Source organism: Scyliorhinus canicula, chromosome 11, assembly GCF_902713615.1.
Source record: "Scyliorhinus canicula chromosome 11, sScyCan1.1, whole genome shotgun sequence".
Classification (NCBI taxonomy): domain Eukaryota; kingdom Metazoa; phylum Chordata; class Chondrichthyes; order Carcharhiniformes; family Scyliorhinidae; genus Scyliorhinus; species Scyliorhinus canicula.
The window spans coordinates 115,871,053-115,894,819 of NC_052156.1; the positions used below are offsets into that span (position 1 = coordinate 115,871,053).

A 23,767-nucleotide genomic window follows, 5' to 3' on the forward strand; every position below is an offset into this window, starting at 1 on the left:
CATGTTCTTTTGTTTGTTTTTTTCTCTGGTTGGCACGATTATGTAAAGTGTAACATATAACATACGAGTTGTGAAATACAAAATGTAAAAACCCAATAACAACGTTTTTATAAAAATGATGCTTGTTTGGCCTCCTTCTGCACCGTGTCACTTCTGTGATGCCATCATATATACTAGTCTGTTGATACTGATCATAATTTTCAATGGTGGCTGACTGGAATAGCAAAGAAGTCCAGTGGGAAAGATAAAAAATAATCACACAAGCAAGTATGCTTCGACCTCCGTAGGGAATTTTGCACAGGGCATTTCCTGTAAATGGTTGGCTGGAATCATCAACATTCACTGTAGTTATTGTGGATTTCCATATTTCAAAATGGAAAAATCTGAAGGAGTGAATATTAAATTCTTTATCCGAAAACAGTACAGATATCAATACTGTATGTGTGAGTAATGCAAGCACAGGGACTGTCATGGGAAGACATTGCATACTGATTAGGATCAACTATTTCAGGTTGAGTTGCATTAGTGAATAATAATTGGTGCTAATTTGGGATGTTCAAATGTGATCTTAATTGCATGCAAGCAAAATATCGCACGGCAACCTCCTGTTCCGGCACTACTGGATCAAGAAAGTAAATGGAATCCAGGAATTGGTGAAGACAGTAACGCGCACCCTGTTTAAAGATGTGCACATTCATCAAAATCCCCCCCCCCCAGACTTTGTAAGTTTGAAATAGTATCCGTGTTATGACCCTGAATCTATGTGGAGTGGCAATTTAGGGTCGGTTTGCCACTGGCCACTTCTAGGCCGGTGCTTTCTGCGGCTGATGGTGACAGGCGAATTTGGTGGCAAGATCGGAGAATCTTGCTAGAAGGCCCGAGTCGTGTTTCCTGACGGCGCGAATCCAGCAGGCGATTATCTCCGCCCCAATCAACAGCGAGCTGTGTTTCCCACCATCAAGCGGTGGCAAACATAATTTTAATAAACTTGCATCTCATTATTGTGGCCACGTGCCGGAATCATTCCCCTACGTCAAAATTACCTCCAAAGTTGGCGTGACTTCAGAACAATGTGTTTCATAACTGCCTTTAAAAGGGTCAGCAGCTGGAGACCTGAACCGTGAGTGGAATTTGGTGGTGACTGAACACAATTTAACGCAGTGCTCGTGAGGATCCTGTCAAAGAATGCAAAGAAGCGGCGCCATCGATTTCGCGGAGGGGGAGCGGACCATCACATGCAAATGCCCAAATTGGCTTCTTTCCAGAAAGGGCCCAAGTGCGATGGGGTAGGGGGTGGAGGTCGTTGATGGATGTGGCTGCGGGACTGAGGCAGCACCAAGGGAACCTCTCTGTAAGGGTTCCAACGTTGGGGGTGGATGGAGGTTACAAGGCAGCCCAGATTGAAGGACAGAAGCAAATGACAGGGTGGGGAGGGGGATGTATTCCTCCGCAGTGAGATTGTTCAGTATCCGCTCCATTGACATGTTTGGAGTCTGGTGTTTGAAGCAATTCTGCCGACTCAAGGATCAGAAGTTCGGACAGTACCATTAATTGCTCCTGACCTTTTAACCCCCTCGGGTACAGACTGTAAATTAAGCTGAGGTTGCACAAAAATTGGGTGACTGGGCAAGTACCTTGTGAGAGTTGGGAATGGAACATTCACCAAGGGAGGCACTCAGAACCCCTTGCACTGTAGTTATTCAGGCTTTGAACAGTAACCCTGATGGCCCAAGCTAACCGTGCAGCCTTAAGAGTGCAGATTAGGATAATGCTTGCACCTGATCTGAGAACACAGGATGCACTCGGGCAGAAGCATGCCACTTGGTCAAGTGGTGTGGAGCAGAGGTGGATGGGGTTTTGTTAAAGTATCGAGTGAACTGAGCATTGGCCATCAAAGTGGTGGCCAGGACACTCTGGAATGCATGATGGCGTCTTGAGACGCAGCTGGAGCTAAAGAGGTCTTTGTGAGACATATGCTGACCTTTGTCTCTCTCTTTGATACCGGGGGCCGGTTTAGCTCACTTACCTGGACAGCTTGTTCGTGATGCAGAGCAAAGTCAGCAGAGAAGGTTCAGTTTCCGTACTGGTTATTCACGAAGGTCCTGTCTTCTCAACCTTGCCCCTCGCCTGAGGTGTGGAAATTCTCAGGTTAAATCATCACCAGTCAGCTCTCCCCCTATGGTCATCTGGGACTATTGCGACTTTACCTTTACCTCTTTGATAGTGGAATGAGGAGCCCACCAAGAACATGGAGGCTAGTGATCTCACAATCTACTCCTGCTCCTATTCCTTGGACATGTGGTTGAGGTATATTGTTTGGACATATACCCCTGCCCAGTCAGTACGAACTTGTTTCTGCCAGCTCTCCAATGCCATTGAGGGTTGAGAAAAATCGCAAACATTATTTTAATAGTGAGTTGTTCCAAAATACTAAAAGCATGTGTTCTCTTTTAGATCATTTGGAGACTTGGGCGAAGAGATGGCAGATGGAGTTCAATCCAGACAAATGTGAGGTAATGCATTTTGGAAGGTCTAATACAGGTAGGGAATATACATTGAATGGTAGAACCTTCAAGAGTATTGACAGTCAGAGAGATCTAGGTACATGTCCACAGGTCACTGAAAGGGGCAACACAGATGGAGAAAGTAGTCAAGAAGGCATACGGCATGCTTGCCTTCATTGGCTGTTGAGTATAAAAATTGGCAAGTCATGTTGCAGCTGTATAGAACTTTAGTTAGGCCACACTTGGAGTATAGTGTTCAATTCTGGTCGCCACACTACCAGAAGGATATGGAGGCTTTGGAGAGGGTGCAGAAGAGATTTATTAGGATGTTGCCTGGTATGGAGAGCTTTAGCTATGAGGAGAGGTTGAATGAACTCGGTTTGTTCTCACTGGAACGACGGAGGTTGAGGGTCGACTTGATAGAGGTCTACGAAATTATGAGGGGCATAGACAGAGTGGTTAGTCAGAGTCTTTTTCCCAGGGTAGAGGGGTCAATTACTAGGGCTCATAGGTTTAAGATGCGAGGGGCAAGGTTTAGAGGCAAGTTCTTTACACAGAGGGTAATGGGTGCCTGGAACTCGCTGCCGGAGGAGGTGGTGGAAGCAGGTACGATAGTGACGTTTAAGGGGCATCTTGACAAATACATGAATAGGATGGGAATAGAGGGATACGGACCTCGGAAGTGTAGAAGATTTTAGTTTAGAAGGGCAGCATGGTCGATGCAGGCTTGGAAGGCCGAAGGGCCTGTTCCTGTGCTGTACTTCTCTTTGTTCTTTGTTCTTTTACTCTTTTTTTGCTAAATGAAAATACCTTCCCCCACAAAACAGGTTTGAATAAATTGGATACACAAGGTTATTTAGGGTATAACATAAATCTGAGCCAATAAGCAGATCACCCAAAAGTGGTGGCATACCATTACTGTAGGTTTCCTGGAATGTGCATATTTCAATAGATGATTAAGACAGAAAAAGAACAGAATCAACCAGATAAATACGTTCCAATTGGTTGCAAGAACATACTAAGTTTTCTTTCCTACTGCAGGTAAATTAACATACTTAATGCCTTGCATATCAATAAGTACATGTATGTAGGTGAGATGCGGGATTAGCTCTTTAACTTTGGATGTGATTTCATGGAAATGAAACAGAATCCCATTTCAGCATGTTTATCAGGGTGTATCCTGGCGCTGAATGACCCCGCTATTAAATGTGAATCTGCTTCATTTTCAACCTGCCGCGGCCAGGATTAGGCTGATTTCCTGCACTCACGAGCTCAGCTTGTTAGTGCAGGACGAGATCAGGGTGCTATTTTTAAATGCCCGGGTGGCATCGGGAGTGCCAGGGTACCACCCTACCTGGAGCCCGACCATCTGGGAGCCCTCGGCTGCCTGGGAGACCTCACAAAGTGCTGGTACGCCTGGTCCATGTTTGTGGAAACCAGAGCTAAACAACGCCCGCACGGGGTCTCCCAGGCCGTTAGGTCCCGCGCCTTGGGTAACTCGGGCACAAACATGTTTAACTGAGTGTAACTGTAATTAAATATGCAAATTTAAACCTGCAGATCTCGCTAGATCTCACGCGGCATACTGAGTGTCGTTAATCTCGTAAGAGGCCTGTTAGCTGCTATGTCATTCCCTTTGTCACTCCAGCCCCCAAATATCTTGGTGGTGAAGCTGGGAGTATCGCATCTGAGCTTAAATACTGGGCTAATTAACCAAAGCTGACAAGTTTCATACCTTTCGAATGGTTTGAAAATTTTGGGCGGGATTCTCCGAGCCTCCGTGCCAAAACCTCAATCAGAGCGGGGGCAGGGGATGGGCTTTGACTCCGAAATCTGGCGAGAAGCCGCTCCCGCAATTCTCCGGTCCCCGGAGAATCGCGCGGGCACAGGTAGGGGGCCATTGACAGAGGCCCCCACGACGATTCTCCAAGTGTAACTGGTCGAGTTCCCGACGGCGTGAGTCTCTCATGGTCCCACCCATTGGGAACTCGGCGTGGCAGCTGCGGACTCAGTCCACGGCCACCCTGGTGGGGTGGTCCTCACAGACGGCTAGGCTATCGATCGGCGGCCACCGATCCGTGGGCGAGCGCGCTCCCGGGGGCCTACCTTTTTGGTGCCGGTCTGCAGTGTGGGTCCGCAATGTCGCACGGGGCTGCCCCCACAGGCCTACGCCGTGTGCATGCATGGACCCATAACCGGAAGTGCAGGGCCCCATATTGGCAGCCTGAGCTGTGAGGACTACTCCGAGGCCCTGCTAGCCCCCTTCAGGTAGGAGAATCACTCTGGACTTCCTTCAGGAAACTCCAGAGTGATTCGCCCGTGTTTTGACAGTAGAGTGGGGACATAGCCCCATTATTGGAGAATCCAGCACTCTGCTCCCACTGGCAGCGCACACTTGCCCATGGATTTCCCGGCGACATGGGGTGGTTTTAATGGGAAATCCCCCAGTGAATGATGCGCCGCTGTATTTCTTACAGCTGTATTTCCTCCTGGAAATGTCTTAGACATAGAAAGTGTCAAATCTCTACCTAATAATTGTTATTACTTCACCAATTACCTTGTTTAAACTCCAAGATCTCTCCGCCTGTGAATCACAATCTTAATTTTTAGGTTCTTTGAACCAGACACTCCACAGACACCAGGTTAACCCACCCCTCAGTCTGGGGATTTGATCTTTACCACTTCACAACACTATTGTTTTCTCGTCTCTTCAGATTATCTCTTGCTCTCTTTTCAGGTTTCCGATAGCAGCCTCAAATTAGCAATCACATCCAAGGACCTCTCCCTTGTACCTTGTACCTGGCAACTGGGGAAATCAGAGGCAGGAGCCTACATTTGATTCTGCAGCCGTACTCAAAGAGGTGTTTTGTTGGTGGTTCGTTTTTCTGTAAACTAATAAACCTGCAAGATTAAATATTGGGCGCCTTCTTAAATTAATTCGCACAGGTGTTTGTACTTCAAGGTTTGGCACATGCTGATCAAGAGATGCTTCATTCATTAAAGCAGGTAAGGTAGCCTCAGACTTAGGCACTGCTAGAATAAAGGCACATGTTCTGAAGTGGCAATTGCTTAAATTAACATGGAGTCTTTATCTATCGAATCTAATGAACAGATATTCGGTTGAAGGATTTATTATACTTTTCTTCCATTTTAGTTTAGAAGTTGTATGAAGGAACTTTGCCAAGGAACTGTGGTAAGACATTGAGGTTAGATAAGGGGACTCCTTATTGGATTATTGGATTATAGGGCGCGCAGCTCTGGCCACGCTGCTCCAGGAAAGCAGGTTGCCACAGTGCAACGTGGGCGTTGACACAAACGGGGACCAGATGGAACGGCACTCGTGGGGGTCTCCAAGAGGATCAGAGATCCCCAGCGGCATGCCCTTTGGGCAGGGTGGTGCCCTGGCACTTCTGGTGCCACCTGGGTACCTTGGCAGTGCCACCTGGATGCCAGCCTGGCATTGCCGAGGAGCCCAGGTGGCACTGCCAGCTGGCATGGGCACTGCCAGGTTGGTGTTGCGAAGGTGCCAAGCGGGCATTTTTTTGCACATGCAATTGGGGATCAGGACGCCATTTAAAAATGGCATCCCAATCTCCCACTACAATGGGGAGTTCCAGCGAGTGAAACTCCCCATTGTAAAAAACCCCCGTTCAGGCCCCTTTTTCAACACGAGTTGTGTTGAATAATCATGTGTTTCTCGGTAAGAAGTCTTACAACACCAGATTAAAGTCCAACAGGTTTGTTTCAAACACTAGCTTTTGGAGCACTGCTCCTTCCTCAGGTGTGTGCTCCTTCCTCAGCACTGTGAGTGCGGGGAAACACGCGGCTAAATCGTGCTTGCTAGGGGACTTTGTTCCCTTTTGGGAAGATTGCGTCCAAAACCTTTATCAACTGTCCCAACAATTTTCCTCACTTTTAAATTCCAAATTTCTTGATACAAAGCCCTGCCTTCCATTTGTGTATTTGAGCACTATTGTTGCCTGTGTATCATGGGCAGATGATGAGCTAATGTTAATGGGCAGTAATTCAGTGGCCCAGGCTAATGCTCTGGAGACACGGGTTCAAAACCCAACACGGCAGCTGAGGGAATTTAAATTCAATAAATAAATCTGGAATATAAAGCAAGTCTAAGTAATGGTGGCCGTGACTACTATCATAACAACTAATTATTATATAATTAAATTGCTATATTTATTATATCATATTAAATAATAATTATTATAGCAATAAGGTAACTACGATAACAACAAAAATTGATAGTTGTAAAAACCTACCTGGTTCACTAATGTCCTTTAGGGAAGGAAATCTGCCGTCTTTACGTGGTCTGGCCTACAAGTGACAAGTGTCACATGATGAATCTTCTACCATCAATGAGGAGAGATCCAGATCAAAACTGTTCAAGCATTAATCCACCGCAGTAATATTTTGTGAACTTTCACTGGTTAAATAAATTCCTAAACCTGATCCTTGTTTTTCTTTTGACCTTGATGATTGACAACGCGACTTTATAAACCTCTGGAGCAATTACCCACATGAGCAACCCCGTAAAAGTAAGTGCCAGTGTTTTATTTCATTTTCTTCAGGCAGATAATTGTCTTTGCATTTGGAAGAAAACTATTACTTACTCAATGCAGCCTGATAAACTCTTCAGACAGGAGATTACTTTGTGTAAGGTTAATACAAAGCCCACTCATAGGGCAGCCAATTGGCCTTTTGACAGAGCTGTTATTTTAATTGTGAGCAACAGTTTTTAATGTGATAATGTAATTACCAGCTGAAGAAAGATGGTCATTCCTCCTATGATTCTACAGATGAAATTATTGATCGCAACAAATAAGCTAGTTGTTTTATATCAGTTTATTGGATTGCCAAAGAGTGTTTGAATCAGTTCAGTAATTGTCTACGTCTATCTGTGGCTGTGATTTCTCCATTGGAAGTGGCAATTGTGAAATCACCCCAATAATACGGATAACAACATATCCAATGAATTTGTTGTCTCCAGGAGGAAGCAGCAGCCATTTCATCTCCCTCAACCGTTCCACACCCTGACGATGTATTGGTAAGTCTTTCATCTGTTTCTGTAACTAATCATTCCTGGAACAAGTCCCGATTCTGTTGCCAGGGGCTCATAGCTTGTGGGAGCCAGTTTAGCTTGGTTGGCTGGACAGCTGGTTTGTGATGCAGAGCGAGGCCAACTGCACAGGTTCAATTCCTGCACTGGCTGAGGTTATTCATGAAAGCCCCGCCTTCTCAACCTCGCCTGTGGTGTGGTGACCCTCAGGTTAAATCACCACCAATCAGCCCCCTTCCCCCCTCAAAGGAGAAAGCGGCCTTTGGTCATCTGGAGCTATGGTGACTTTACTTTACTTCTTATAGCTTGAGGGGTATTCCACTGTGGTGGTATGAATGTGAGCACTGCCATTGGTGCAGAGCATGGGTTTCCCATTGGCTCTGGCTGGTCATGTGCCTCTCGTCCGATTGACTGGGACTAGTCATGTGACTGCTCACCAATTGGTCGAGAGGCAAGTAGACCCCGCCTCGGAGGCGGGGTATAAGTACCCAGAGTTCCCGGCGGTCGGCCTTACTCTGTAGTCGACCACCGGGCTAACAACTAGCTGATTAAAGCCACAGTTCGGATCCTAATTGTGTCTTGAGTCGAATTGATGATACATCAATTTAATCAGCTAGAATTTTGGAATGGAGCTACGCATCAAGCCTGACTGCCTCCGCACCAGCCCACATGCTGCAAATGCGTCTGCAATCTTTAAATACTGGCAGGCGTGTTTTAATAGTTCCCTGACAACTGCAGCCAGCAAGCCCACCAAGGAGCAGAAACTCCACATCCTCCACTCATGCGTGGGCACAGCGATCTTCTCAATGATTGAGGACGAAAGCGATTATGATGCGGCCATGGAGATTCTCAAAGGACACTTTCTCCGGCCGGTCAACGAAGTATACGCGTGGCATCTCCTGACGACTAGACAACAGTTCCCTGGTGAGTCTCTCGACGAGTTTTACCAGGCCCTCGCAGCTCTAGGGAAAACGTGCGCATGTCTCCAAGTTTCGGCGACTGAGCACATGGAACTTTTAATCAGAGACGCTTACGTTGCTGGCATGCAGTCCCCTTCTATCCGCCAACGATTACTGGAAACGAACACCCTAGCCTAGCTGAGGCATGGACTCTTGCAACCTCCCTGGAGGTTGATGACCTGAACGCCCGCGCATACGCCCCCGGCCGCGCAGCAACCCCCTGGACTTCATGGCACGCGCCACCCCCGTCCTCCGTGGACCCCGACCCCCCCCCCCCAAGCCTGCGCCGCGGGTCGCTCCGACAAACTAGCGAGGCCCCGTTGCTATTTTTGTGGCCTCTCAAAGCACCCCAGCCCGCGCTGCCCGGCCCGCTCCGCTCTGTGTAAGAGCTGCAGGAAGAAGGGCCACTACGCGGTGGTCTGCCAGACCAAGTCGGTCGCTGCTGTTCCGCGCAGCGACCGCGGATCGCCCCCCCTCCCCCCGGGCCCCCCCAGGGCCCCACGCCGCGAACCAACCTCTCCGGCCCGCATCCCGGCCCCCGCAACGGCCCCACAGTCCTCCCGACACCGACACTGCCCCCAGCCACCACGAGGTTCCCACGGGCGCCGCCAACTTGGACCACGGATGCCATGTGCGGGCCATGGGCGCCGCCATCTTGGGGCCCCGGCTCCACGTGCGGGACCTGGGCACCGCCATATTGGGACCCCGACTCCACGTGCGGGTCCTGGGCGCCGCCACCTTGGGCCGACACGGAAGGCCCTGCAAGCGATTACTCTGCCACCGAGGATGATCTGGAACTCTCACCACGACTGGCTTCCATCAAACTCGACCAGTCGCGACCACGCTCGCTCGCCAAGACTACGACAACGGTTCAGCTCCGGTTCAGCTCTGTTATCCAACATAAAATTGAATTGGCCTCAGGTTCACACTCCGTCCAAATCACCGGGTGCTGCATAGCGGACCTCATGGTCCAGGGGAGGGTTTTCAAAAACTTCAAACTCCTCATTCTCCCCTGTCAATGCGCTCCGGCACTCTTGGGCCTGGATTTCCAGTGCAACCTGCAGAGCTTAACCTTCCAATTCGGCGGTCCTATTACCCCCCTTACTGTCTGCAGCCTCGCGCCCCTCAAAGTGGACCCACCTTCCTTGTTTGCTAATCTCACCCCAGATTGTAAACCTGTCGCCACTCGGAGCAGTCGATACAGTGCCCAGGACCGGACCTTCATCAGGTCCGAGGTCCAGAGGCTCCTTAAGGAAGGAGTTATCGAGGGCAGCAACAGTCCCTGGCGAGCCCAAGTGCTGGTAGTTCGGACTGGGGAGAAAAACCGGATGGTCATTGATTACAGTCAGACCATCAACAGGTTTACGCAGCTGGACGCGTACCCTCTCCCCCGTATTTCCAACCTTGTTAACAGGATCGCGAAGTACAAAGTCTTCTCCACGGTGAACCTTAAGTCCGCCTACCACCAGCTCCCCATCCGCGCGAGTGATCGAAAGTACACCGCGTTTGAGGCAGATGGGCGCCTCTACCACTTCCTCAGGGTTCCATTCGGTGTCACAAATGGAGTCTCGGTCTTCCAACGGGAGATGGACCGAATGGTCGACAAGCACAGTTTACGGCCACCTTCCTGTATCTCGATAACGTCACCATCTGCGGCCACGACCAGCAGGACCACGACATCAACCTCCAAAAATTCCTCCGAACCGCAAAACTCCTTAATTTAACCTACAATAAGGATAAGTGCGTGTTTAGCACCGACCGTCTAGCCATCCTTGGCTACGTAGTGCGTAACGGAGTGATAAGCCCCGATCCTGAATTGATGGAACTTCCCCTCCCCAACTCCCTCAAATCCCTCAAACGCTGCCTGGGCTTCTTCTCATATTATGCCCAGTGGGTCCCCAACTACGCCGACAAAGCCCCCTCCCTCATCCAGTCCACCTCCTTTCCCCTGTCGATGGAGGCCCGCCAGGCCTTTAGCCGCATCAAAGCGGATATCGCAAAGGCCACGATGCATGCTATCGACAAGTCCCTCCCATTCCAGGTCGAGAGCGACGCGTCTGACGTAGCTCTGGCGGCCACCCTGAACCAAGCGGGCAGACCCGTGGCCTTCTTTTCACGAACCCTCCACGCTTCTGAAATCCGCCATTCCTCGGTGGAAAAGGAGGCACAGGCCATAGTTGAAGCTGTGCGACATTGGAGGCACTATCTGGCCGGCAGGAGGTTTACCCTCCTCACAGACCAACGGTCAGTAGCTTTCATGTTCAACAATGCACAGAGGGGCAAGATCAAGAACAACAAGATCTTGCGGTGGTGGATCGAGTTGTCCACGTACAACTACGATATCTTGTATCGTCCTGGGATGCTCAACAAGCCTTCCGATGCCCTATCCCGCGGTACCTGTGCCAGTGCGCAGATTGACCGCCTCCGCTCCCTCCACACGGACCTCTGCCATCCAGGGGTCACCCATTTCTATCATTTTATTAAGACCCGCAACCTGCCCTACTCCGTCGAGGAAGTCAGGACCGTCACCAGGGACTGCCACGTCTGCGCTGAGTGCAAACCGCACTTCTACCGCCCCGAACAAGCGCATCTGATCAAGGCATCCCTCCTGTTTGATCGTCTCAGTATAGACTTCAAGGGTCCCCTCCCCTCCAACAACCATAACACATATTTCTTGAGTGTTATCAACGAATACTCCCGCTTCCCTTTCGCCATTCCCTGTCCCGACATGACCACAACAACTGTCATAAAGGCCCTCCTATCCATCTTCCCCCTGTTCGGTTACCCCGCGTACATCCACAGCGACCGGGGGTCCTCCTTTATGAGTGACGAACTGCGTCAGTTCCTCCTCAGCAGGGGCATAGCCTCTAGCAGGACGACCAGTTATAACCCCCGGGGTAATGGTCAGATCGAGCGGGAGAATGGCACCATTTGGAAGACCATCCTGCTGGCCCTACGGTCTAGAGATCTCCCTATTCCCCGTTGGCAAGAGGTCATCCCCGACGCCCTCCATTCAATCCGGTCTCTCCTCTGTACTACCACCAATCAAACACCTCATGAACGTCTTCTTGTTTTCCCCAGGAAGCCGTCCTCAGGATCCCCTCTCCCGACCTGGCTGGCCACCCCCGGGCCCATCTTACTCCAGAAGCATGTGCGGGTGCACAAGTCCGACCCGTTGGTTGAGCGAGTCCAGTTACTCCACGCCAACCCGCAGTATGCGTACGTGGAGTATCCCGACGGTCGGCAGGATACGGTCTCGCTCCGGGGACCTGGCCCCCGTCGGCGTGCGGCCCTCTCCTCTTCCATCAACACCTCCCCCCCACCCCAATTCCCCCCAGCGCCCCCCACGACCCAGCGCACATGCCCCCTCTTCCCCGATTACAGCGTCTCCACCACCGGCCCGGGGTACGGAGACACATCTACGACCGACGCTCCCGGAGGCAAGGACGACCATCGGCCCGACGTCACCGGCTCCACTGCGACGGTCCTCCAGAACACCACGGGCACCTGACAGGCTGATCGTGTCATCTGATGTGGCCATGGGACATTTTGGACTTTGTTGTTATTCCGTTGCACCTTAAGTAGTAGTAGTAGTATTGCTTTTTTTGCCACGAGCCAGTGGGCAGCCCACCTTTCTCGATTTTCGCTGCTCAACCACCAGTCCTCGGACCCCCCCCCCCCTTCTCTCTCTTCCACTTTTACCCCCCCAGCTTTCTTTCTCCACAAAGGGCGAATGTGGTGGTATGAATGTGAGCACTGCCATTGATGCAGAGAATGGGTTTCCCATTGGCTCTGGCTGGTCATGTGCCTCTCGTCCGATTGACTGGGACTAGTCATGTGACTGCTCACCAATTGGTCGAGAGACAAGTAGACCCCGCCTCCGAGGCAGGGTATAAGTACCCAGAGTTCCCGGCGGTCGGCCTTACTCTGTAGTCGACCACCGGGCTAACAACTAGCTGATTAAAGCCACAGTTCGGATCCTAATTGTGTCTTGAGTCGAATTGATGGTACATTATCCACCACATCAAGCATAGCCACGCACACACAGGCAAACTAAGGGGCAATTTAGCGCAGCCAATCCACCTGACCTGCATGTCTTTGGACTGTGAAAGGGAACCGGAGCATCTGGCGAAAAGCCCATGCAGACACGGGGAGAAAGTGTAAACTCCGCACAGACAGACCCGAGGCTGGAATCGAACCTGGGTCCCTGGTGCTGTGGGTCTGCAGTGCCCAAAAGCCTTTTTATGCACAATCTTAATTTAATATTGGTTAAACCTTAAATAAAACAGAAAATGTTCGATAAACCCAGCAGGTCTGGCAGCATCTGTGGAGAGAAACAGAGTCAAAATTTCAGATCTAATTGACCTTCTTGTGCCGATCTTGTGACTAGTCAAACCACATGAAGGAAACTTCAACAGTAAATATATTTATTGATCATTATATGAAACTAGTTAACAAACTTCAAAATTTCCAAATGTACTAACATTTCCAAATAAATGTTCACAAGTATACTAGTCATACAAAACTAGATGGCAAGTCATCAATTATGCAAAAATTGGAGGTAATGTTTTTGCAGATCTTTGACCAAGTTTGATGGAGGAAACATGATACTGTCGAGGTATCTATCACAACTTATCTTCTGCATTACCTGGAGAAAGTACATAATCTAAGTAAAACTTTGTAAAATAAAGCTAAGCATGCAATCACAGTTTAACCCTCTCCTTTAATATATTGCTACACAGAATTTTCATGTAATTTAACAATATAACATAATGAGGCATGACTGAGAGCCAGGATATCCATTACTCTGTTGAAACAGTTGAACCACAGGGAAAACATTGCTTGATTGAGTTATTTCTTTCTCATTTACTCTGTCAATCACACAATATTTATTTACGCAAGATAAAGGTGTTTCAAGTGTTTGCCAATCCTTTTGCTACTGATACCTTAAACAGCCTGGATGATTGGTACTTTTAAAATAGCTGTAATAAAAGCAATTTTCTTGCGAATAAATTACTGTCTTTTAAAGCCTTTTCACGTGGTATTGTTAGTATAAGTTTCAGTCGTTCTATACAGATCGTATTCTTGCTAATTGGGCATAGGACTGTCATAGATTGGCATGGAGCATCGAGGTGCCATGGCGGATGGGTGAGGGGAGCTTAGGTTAGCATGGAGAGGCTATGGGGGAGTGGGTGAGATCCATGAGGTGGCCTGGGTTGACATGGATGGAAGTGGGCAGTGTGGGGGTGAGGGCCAGAGGGTTTTTCAAAATGGTATTGATTTTACTGTAACTGGGATGAAGTCCCAAAATGCCAAGATGGACTCGTTAAGCAACCCGCCTCGAACACCGGTCCAATAGTGGCATACCAGACTCCAGCTATTTCCGTTCCCCTGGAATTAAAACTCTGCCTTTGCAGCCACTTACTCCCAAGGCGCGAATGCTGAGCCAGGAAACTTTCCAACTCCCGGTACCAGCCTCGTAGATGAAACACGTTTCACTCTTAGAATTTACAGTGCAAGGCCATTCGGCCCATCGAGTCTGCACCGGCTCTTGGAAAGAGCACCCTACCCAAGGTCAACACCTCCCCCTATCCCAATACCCAGTAACCCCAGCCAACACTAAGGGCAATTTTGGACACTAAGGGCAATTTATCATGGCCAATCCACCTAACCTGCACATCTTTGGACTGTGGGAGGAAACCGGAGCACCCGGAGGAAACCCACGCACACACGGGGAGGATGTGCAGACTCCGCACAGACAGTGACCCCAAGCTGGAATCGAACCTAGGACCCTGGAGCTGTTAAGCGATTGTGCTATCCACAATGCTACCATGCTGCCCTTGAAATTGAAATTGAAAATCGCTTATTGTCACGAGTAGGCTTCAATGAAGTTACTGTGAAAAGCCCCTAGTCGCCACATTCCGGCACCTGTCCGGGGAGGCTGGTACAGGAATCGAACCGTGCTGCTGGCCTGCTTTAAAAGCCAGCGATTTAGCCGAGTGAGCTAAACCATCCCCTTATTGTCTAGGAGACCATCATAACCTCCCCAAGAGATGACTCGTTCCTAGGCATCCATTATCCTCCAGTAAACTCACTGACAAGCATAATAAACAATGACAAAAAAGGAGTTGCTTACTTGTTAGTACAGCAACTAAATGTACCGGCTTAACAGTTGATTTTGAGCTTCCAGTCAGGAGGGTCACTAAGTAGTAGATCCCATGGTAAGAAGCATTGAAAACCACTGGAGGAGGGAGTGTACTGTTGAAGTCTTTGAACTGGAGCTTATAATTGGTCAGGTTAACAGACTGAGTTATTTTCACATAGTACAGCGAGGATCCATTAATGACATCAGATGGCTGGAGTGACACGATGATTTTGTTGTCGTCACTAACTGTGGCAGAAATTGCAGCAACACTCTGGAGAGAGGGAACATAAGAATAGTCATTCATGATAAAATTCTTAAAATGGTGCTTTTCACACATGTGTACAGGACGGTCTAACTAAATAGTTAAAGGAATACCGCTCCGTCCGTAGAAATAATTAGGACACGGAAAAAGAAAATATTTATTCAGCTGTAATCACATTTAACACGCGTGCAAGGAGAGGAAAAGAAGATCAGAGTAGTATTTGCTGGGTAATGCCCAGTTATATACATGTCAGATGGATTCAAAGAGCTGGAAAATTCAGGTCAACGACAAAGATTCTTGTACGCTAGAGCAGATTATCGCGATGGAATTATATTCCAATGAGTGTTTATTCCCTAAATATAGGCCATTTGCTACCATTTCAACAGCAACTAGCTTTTTACATTTAAAAACACTGCTCTTATTAAAACAAACAAAAACCAGCTGCCATTTAGCTTTTTAAAAGCATATATAGAAGAGAGTAGCCTTTAAAAGTGCAGTATTGAAATCTTAGGAGGGAAGCCTGCATTCCTCTCCTCTTACACTTGAAGCGGATCCAGCCAGAGGTGGAGAAAATCTTGAAAGCTGAACAAGCCAGTATTCAGCTGAGACTGAGGAGCCTGACCAGCTGGAGCTGCTTATAAGCACTACATTCACCGCTCACTCTCATTGCAGCCAAGAAGGTGCCGCAAAGGAGACCTGCTCCCTGCTTTCAGCAAAGGGAGCTCAACTGACCGCTGGACACAGTGCAGCAGAGGAGGAACGCCCTTTTCCCCAGGGTGGGCTGCAGACTGAAGCCAGCTGTAGTCAACAGAGTCTGGGAAGAGGTGGCAGAATGGTTAGTGTTTGCAGCCGCTCTCGAAGGACCGGAACTCAATGCCTCAAAAAAAATGAATGACCTCCGCAGGGCAGCTCGGGCGAGTCACCACCTCTGTGCCCCTGGCATCAATCCCATTACCCCTCCAACTCACTAGAGGCCAATCAAAACCCATCTGCCTGCATCTCCCTTCATCCTACCCTCCACCAAACCCCAATGCATGAATTGTCCTCTTTGACCAGGAGCCTTGCACACACATGCCACCAGCTTCAGACCCCCTGAGAACTTGCCTCCCAGCATCTCACTCTGTCATTTCTGTGTCCCCAAGGATAAGGCGGCCCTTAGCAGGCACGAGCACCAGGATACTGGAGGGGGCATCCCCAAACGGCGGGTCCACACCCCAGCCGAGGAGAGGGAAATGAAGCCAGTGGACTAGGCCAAGGAAAGGGCAGTGCCTGACATGGAGGTCGGCCAGTGACAAACAAGTGAGAGCCCAATGCAACGCTGATGTCCCTATAGGTAGTGAGTCACTCCTCTCCCACAGACCAGCCAATCCCAAGATCTCACCGTGTCTCCTGTCTTGCAGGATAACCATCATACCGGGGCATCCGGGGTCGCTGCCCACCAGCCACATCTTCAGCACACCCTGGAGCACCAGTCCGGGTAAGACACCAACTTCCCATCACTGTTGTCACCTGCACCCTCCACCATCGCAGAGACTATCACCTCGGTGGGGCATTTTAGTGAAGAGTCGCCTTCTGGTGCACACTTCACACATGCTGCAGCATATCAGGTGGAGGTAGGGCCTCCCGTGGCGGTCGGAAAGCTGCCCCATCCCGGGAATCAGATGCAGTCTAGACAGGTGTTGTGTTTTTTGGAAATTATGATCCCATCACTGGTGGAGATACAGACACAGCACCACCAACATTTCAGCGGCTGCAGGTTCAGCTGGAGGAGTCCAAACGCCTTCAGATGCAGGGGATTGTGCTGACAATGCGTGGTTCCCAGGCCAACACTGAAGGGGTGGCACCTGCAGCGGAAGACCTGGGACAACATGGAAATTGCTGCGGCACTTTGGTCCATTCATAAACGATCATTGGCCACACCCTGACTGACCTGGATCACTTACAGAGGGACATGTAACAGGCACAGAGGGACATGATACAGTCATAGACAGACATGACAGAGACAGTGAGAGAAATATCGCCCTTGCTGAGAGGCATATCCCAGTCTCTGGGTTCCATTGTTGAGGGCATTGAGACCAAGGCTCAGATGAGAGTGGGCCTCCAGGACTGGCAGCACTAGTTAATGGTGTGGGGGGGCAGGGGGGTTGCATGTAGAGTTGGGACAGGGTGTCGGAGGTGCCGGTAGTTCGAAAATCGGAAGGTGATGAGGTTGTCCCACGTGTGCTGGCCCTGGATCACAAGGTGGGCAATTTGCCATGCCAACTCCAGCTCCAGGCCCACTTCATCCTCGACAAGCTCTTCATCTGATGAGGCCTGCCGTCCTTCTCTTCCAGAATCTTGCCCTTCAGCTGCATAATGTTGTGCAGGACACCGCAGGCCAGCAGGATACTTGAGACATTCCTGGGGCTTGTTGGGAGAGCCCCAACAGAACAGTCCGGGCGTCGGAAGCGCATCTTAAGGATGCTGATGCACAGATCAATGATGTTCCTGGTTGTTGAATGAGCCATACGACCATAAGATATGGGAGCAGAATTAGGCCATTCGGCCCATCCCGTTCTGCTTCGCCATTTGATCATGGCTGATATAACGGGTCGCCGTGCAAGTAGTGACAACCTCGAAGATTCTGGGTACCTCTGAATGTACCACGATGCACGTGCCGTGCATGCTGCCTGGATATCGGCCACAGATGTATATGATGTGCAGCTGGTGGTCACACACAAACTGCTCATTCAGGGAGTGGAAGCCCTTCTTATTGATGAAGGGCACCCCTAGATGAACTAGTGCTTTTAGCAGGACATGCGCTCCATCGATCATCCCCTGGACCTGGGACATGCAAGTAATGGCAGAGAATCCTATTGCCGGGCATCCTGGTGGGCTTGGTCCAGATTAAATGTAACATAGTCCGATGCCCGGGCGCATCGCGGGTCCGTTGCGTCGCAGATGCACCTGTGCGCGGTCGTTTGCGAGATTCCGCACAGGTCCCCGCTTGAGCTCTGGAATGATCCAGAGGCTTACAGTTCAGAACGCTCTTCACCTTTTATTTATATTTTTTAAGTTTAGAGTACCCAATTATTTTTTTCCAATTAAGGGGCAATTTTGCGTGGCCAATCCACCTAACCTGCATTTTTCTAGGTTGTGGGGATGAAACCCACACAGACACGGGGAGAACGTGCAGACTCCGCACAGACAATGACCCAGCAGGGAATCGAACCTGGGACCCTGGCGATGTGAAGCCACAGTGCTAACGACTGTGCTACCGTGCTGCTCCAATGAAATGTTAACAACATGAGTATTCCTGATCACCCAAAGCCACCAGTGACATGGTCATCCTGAGTTGTACAGAAGCGCCTCCCTCAACACATCCCATCCCACCCCCACCCCTGACCCTTGATATGTTGATGTCCGCAATGCAGCCCTGTCCCCATCAGTGAGCGGCACAGGGCCTGTGATATGGGGAGCCTCTATCCTCACCACCCGTCCCTGTCAACAGGGGTACCGGTGGCTGCTGCAACCCCTGTCAGCGATAGACCCCTATTCTGTTCCCCAGTGGGTCTACGTAGTTTCCTCGCTGGGTGGGCTGTGTCTTATCCCTCCAGTATAGTGGCACCTGGTTGAGTGGTGGAGAAGGTCACCGTAGCCCACCAATCATCTTCATGCCTAGAGGCTTGTGTGTGGGCAAGCCCCACAGATGGGGGTGAGCAAGGGATGTGTCTATCTGCTGGGAGCTTAGCTGCAGTGTGATGTGAGTCCTGGGTGTAACACACAAGTAGTGACAGAGAGCTGGCCGGGGGAAGGGTGGATGGGAGCAGGAGAATGGTGCAGAAGCAGCGCTTGGAGGTAGCCAAGGGATGGGCTAGTTAATAGTGTCACTGGTGAAGCTGCATGGGCTTCCAAATGACCAGAGGCTCTCTAACATTTACAGGACACAGTGAGCAGTCAGCAGTGTGAACAGCCAGGGGCCTGTAAGTAGCACAAAAGGGGTGTGTTTAAATCCACATACTGCAACAATGGTGGTTTGAACCTGGCCACCCCGATCCCAAGGACTGGACGGACCTGGCACCAAGTCATTCCCTGCTACTCCTCCCGGTCCAGGCAGCCCGACAGGTTTGGAGAGTTTTAAAGACTTTATTTACCTCCTTGCTCCCCCTCAACAGCCATACTGCCCAGGGCCAGCTGGTAAATACTTCCACCAATTCATGCCCATCTGACTAAGAGGGGCAGAGCATCGCAGAGGGGTGGGGCATGAAGTGTCTGACCCGCTAATGAGATATAAATCCACGCAAATGACGGTTTTGCATGGACCTGCCGGCGTGGTGCGCAAACTTCAATAATGGCGCCAGTGAGGGACTGGAGCATGGTGACAGAATCTGCACCAGGTGTAACTCACGATTTATCCATTGCACCTGATTTCCGGCCGATCGCAATTCTCATTGCCGGCGAAGCAGAGAACTCAGCCCAAGGTGTGAACTTTGCATTTACACCCGCAAATTAGAGTCATGAAATGAAGGTGATTAAATGTGACTTCTGAAGAGGTTGGTTCAGTTGAAGGAAGATCAAAAGGGCAAACGCGATATATCAGGAGATAATTAAACCTGTGCATTGGTAGCTGCTTCCAACCTCAGCCACGGCAGGAATAGCTGTTAATTCTCAGAAGGCTGGGTCTGTGGAGAAAGGCCGTCTTCAGAAGCCAGCTGTTTGTTTTACCTCAGAAGCAAACCCTAAAGAAGTATAACTGCCCGGTCTGGTAACTGTTACTGGATTTTTGTTTCCGTTTTTAAAAATCCATAAAGTGGCGTGGAATGCTCAGGGAGAATTAGCTCTGAAGGTAGTCAAATAAAGGTGTATGGAACTGGGTAAATTCAGAGATGTTGTGGATAGCCATTGTCTTAGTTAAGGACACTTCAAGTTTATTTTACTGCTGTTTATTTTTTTGCTTCATAAACACTTATTTTATTTCAAATAATTTTTAAATAAATTTAGAGTACACAATTATTTATTTATTTTCCAATTAAGGAGCAATTTAGTGTGGCCAATCTATCTACCCTGCACATCTTTGGGTTGTGGGGAGAGACCCATGCGGACACGGGAGAATGTGCAAACTCCACATAGACAGTGACCCAGGGCCAGGATCGAACCCGTGCCTTCAGCACTGTCGGCAGCGCCACCGTGCTACCCCTTATTTTAAATCATCCCAAAATGGTCGGCACATCATTCTCACAAATATTACATGCAATTTGGAATAACCAGGCATTTCCCAACAGCCGTGTTCTTAACAATTCTGATAATGCAGCTATTGAAATGTATATCATACCTTTGTGTCAATTTAATTTGTCTGAATCCTCACTTCTTGGGTACAGTGTAGTGTACCCAAGGCCATAAGGATGAAGAAGCAATAGTTTATTTCTTCAGGGAGGAGAATTAAGAATATATTAGGACTGTCAAAAATTGAAAATACTATTATGGTCACGGACAGACCCCAATAATTTCTAGGATACCAGACAAAAACCTGAATATTTTTTAAAGTTTGTAAGACTGTGAGGAAAGGACAATTCACTCCAGGAGTGATTCCACACACAAATAAGTGCATGGTCTATTAAAACAAACTTTATTACTAACACAGGATTAAACTAACTTTAACATCATACAAGAAAAAGCTTACAGTTACCAGCTAAACAATGCTTAACAATAAAATGAAACACTTTAACTCCTAATTGCTGTCTTTTTATCTCCAGTCAAGCAAAACTTCTCTCGGGTCAAAATCCATTTTTAAATATGGTTAGCAAACACAACAATGCTTGCTGTACAGAGATGTCTTGGGAAACTGCTTTGAGAGACAGAGAGAGAACCATCCGGAGACAACCTGCAGATGCTTGTCTGTGTCAAACCATTGTTTAACATCCCAGCAATTGGCAAAAAGCTCCTGCTCTTTTCATATCAAAATCTAAAACTGAAACTCAACACCTGACTTCTCAGCCCCTGGCTCCTCCCATTAATCACATCATCTCTATCTCACTAATAGGGTTACAACCATCATACTAAGGATAACCTAATGTCTCTAATTATCTACTCCCCAGGGAACCTTTTTTCTAAAAACAAAATTCCATTAGCCCTATTTAGGTAAACAATATACACGCTGGGATGATCTAACTTTTACGATGCTTTTGTAGCCGAGTGTCTGCCTGTCTTTTAAACCCAGATTTTAAAGACATTACTGCAGCAATCAGATATGCATTAACCCAGGCTTTTAACGATTACTCCACCAGATACATATAGTACAATATATATCTGAAATTCCTACATTCATCAGAATACGACAAAGTTAATGGTGTGTGCTTTGATAAGTAACTATTCTATGATTTACATATCAAATTTATTTATTCATCAACACTAATTGTGTAGTGGTACATAGATTGGTGAACATCCCGAAGGATTTAAAGTCAGGCACTCACAGCGCAACATTTATTTTTTCGGAGCTATGAACCCAGAGGTACCAAAATATAGAGCCTGAGAGTGCTGACCGCTGACTCCCTGATACCACTTTGCTATCCAGCACAGCAATGGAGTGATGGAAGAATGTTTTTGGTGTGGAAGAGTAAGCAACGGTGGTTTAAAGTGTGACAGTGGGCGGGATTTACCGCGCAACCTGCCGTGCAGTTCACCGTGGTGGGAGGCGACCCGCCATTAGCCGATGACCGATCTACTGGTCCCGCCGTTGTCAAAGGGATTTCCCATTTAATGCACACCCCGTTGCCAGGAAACCTACGGCGGAGGTGTGCCGTCGACCGGACCAGAAGATCCCGCCAAGCGTGAGCAGCTGGAAAGTTCTGGTTAATATTTGAGGTTGAACATTTTCTGCACACTGAAGCCATGACTGAAGACCCAGGGTAGATGTGTAATAAAGAAGGGTGCAGAAAGGTAGCTTGTGAATATTACTGTAGAGTAGGAGCCCCAGCCATACATGGATATAAATTAAAGTTGTAAACGATTTTGGGAATGATAGCAGATTGGTTATGTTGCTGAATTAGCAATCCAGATGCCTAGACTGATGATGTGGCGACATGAGCTAAATTCCCACCATGGCCATTGGGGAATTTAAATTAAACTAGTTAAATAAAGCAGGAATAAAAAGCTAGTGGTATCAGGCATTTAACTACTGGATTGGCATAAAAACCCATCTGGTTCATGATTGCCCTCGAGGGAGGGAAATCAGCTGCCCTTACCCGGTCTGGCCTACACCTGCTTCTGGATCAAAGCAATGTGGCTGACTCTTAACTATGCTTTAGAATGGCCGAGCAAGCCACTTGGTTGTATTAAATGGCTATAAACATGCCTAATCACGGTTGGTGGACCTACACCACGTGCCCAATTAGGTGATTCCCCACCAATTACTCAACAGACAACTGGGGATGGGCAACAAATGCTGGCCTTGCATTGCCCACATCCCATGAATGAATCAAAAAAAGATAGACTCAAGAAATGTTGTCCGAAGCAGACAAATCTTCGCAAGAGTGCAGCAAGGAGATTATGAGAAGTGTAAATCGACAGGTCATCCCAATTACATTAAAGCTGCCACAATGGGGATAGGCAATGTTGTTTTGGAATGAAATAATTGTGTCTCAATCCCCCTTTGCTGGTGCGTGTAGAGCACAAAGGGGCAGCTGTAAGGATTCTGTAAGATCATGCCCAATACTTTTGTGGAATGGTCCCAAAACAAAACGTAGAAATGGGAAGTCATTTCAGGCACACAGGTAACAAATTACTTTTTAAATCAATCTATTAATAACCTTGTTAAAATCAAGTGTCATTAACATCATTAACATCATCATCTACCAAATGAATCCCAGCAGGATGAATGATATCCTAATCACATACCCTGTTGGTTCATATATCTCTTATAGAGCTGTCTGCTACATGTCTGACTGAGAAATGATCAACTCATTGTTCAAATCGCTGGACTGGCTTCCTTAGCAATTTAAATCCGAGATTAGGACTCTTAACATACTGTTTTCCAGCCTCTTGGCTTACTAATTTATTGCCCAGCCAGGAGAAAATGCAACACTGACCTGAATACTAAAAAGGAAAATCAAAAGGAAAATTAATTACTAAAACACTCTAGAAACTGGGATCATTTGTACATTTTGGGGGGGCATTATGTGTGATCTCCCAAGCTCTAAAATGGTGTCTGGCACTGCAGATACTTTGGGGATGAATCATGACCGATGTTATATTGGTGAGGGTGTTACCACGTGCAGTGAATGACCGCTTGAATTTGCAGAGCTGGCAGGTCATGGCATCAGTCAGCATGCAATGCCGTTTCAATATCATCGGTGCCATTATGGAGCCAGCTCTCCAGCCATGCGCCCTCTGAACCTTGCACAGCTGCGCATTCATTCAGCAGCAGGAGGAATGTGTGCCCCAACCCCCTCCAACACCAGCTCTATTTCAAGGAATCATCATCTACCAACAGGGTTGTTGCTGGTTGATTTTTGTTTCCGCTGTTGCTTCAATTCTATAAGTGTTGTGACCTTTTTTACAGGTTTTTCAAGAAGCTTGTGCTGATTTTCAAGACTTCTGCACAAAGCAGGAACTCCCAGACATGGCTGCACCAGCCCTTGGGACACGGAATGACTGGGTGAATGAGCCAATACCACACAGAGCAGGACAAACTGCTGGAAGGAGGAGGGGGAGATGGATTCTCAGCAGGAGACTCTCTCTATCCAGGGTGCTCAGGGATCAATTCTCCTAGCTGAAGATGCACTAACTAACCTTGACCACTTTGTGAAGCTATTGAACTTTGGGTGACACTGCATCCACGTACTTGGGGCT

The 23,767-nt window shown here is 48.4% G+C and overlaps 1 protein-coding gene across 5 annotated transcripts in view; it reads right to left on the reverse strand.

The window, feature by feature from the left end:
• Positions 1 to 23,767, reverse strand: part of ptpro (protein tyrosine phosphatase receptor type O) — a 226,154-nt gene that overhangs the window by 129,824 nt on the left and 72,563 nt on the right. For 4 of the 5 annotated variants that reach the window (XM_038811152.1, XM_038811154.1, XM_038811153.1 and 1 more), the window contains exon 2: positions 14,671 to 14,950. In XM_038811152.1, coding sequence (XP_038667080.1) covers positions 14,671 to 14,950 — 280 coding nt within the window. Of the gene's footprint in view, positions 1 to 14,670; positions 14,951 to 23,767 lie in introns of those variants that run through there. The other variant, XM_038811155.1, reaches the window with a different exon arrangement.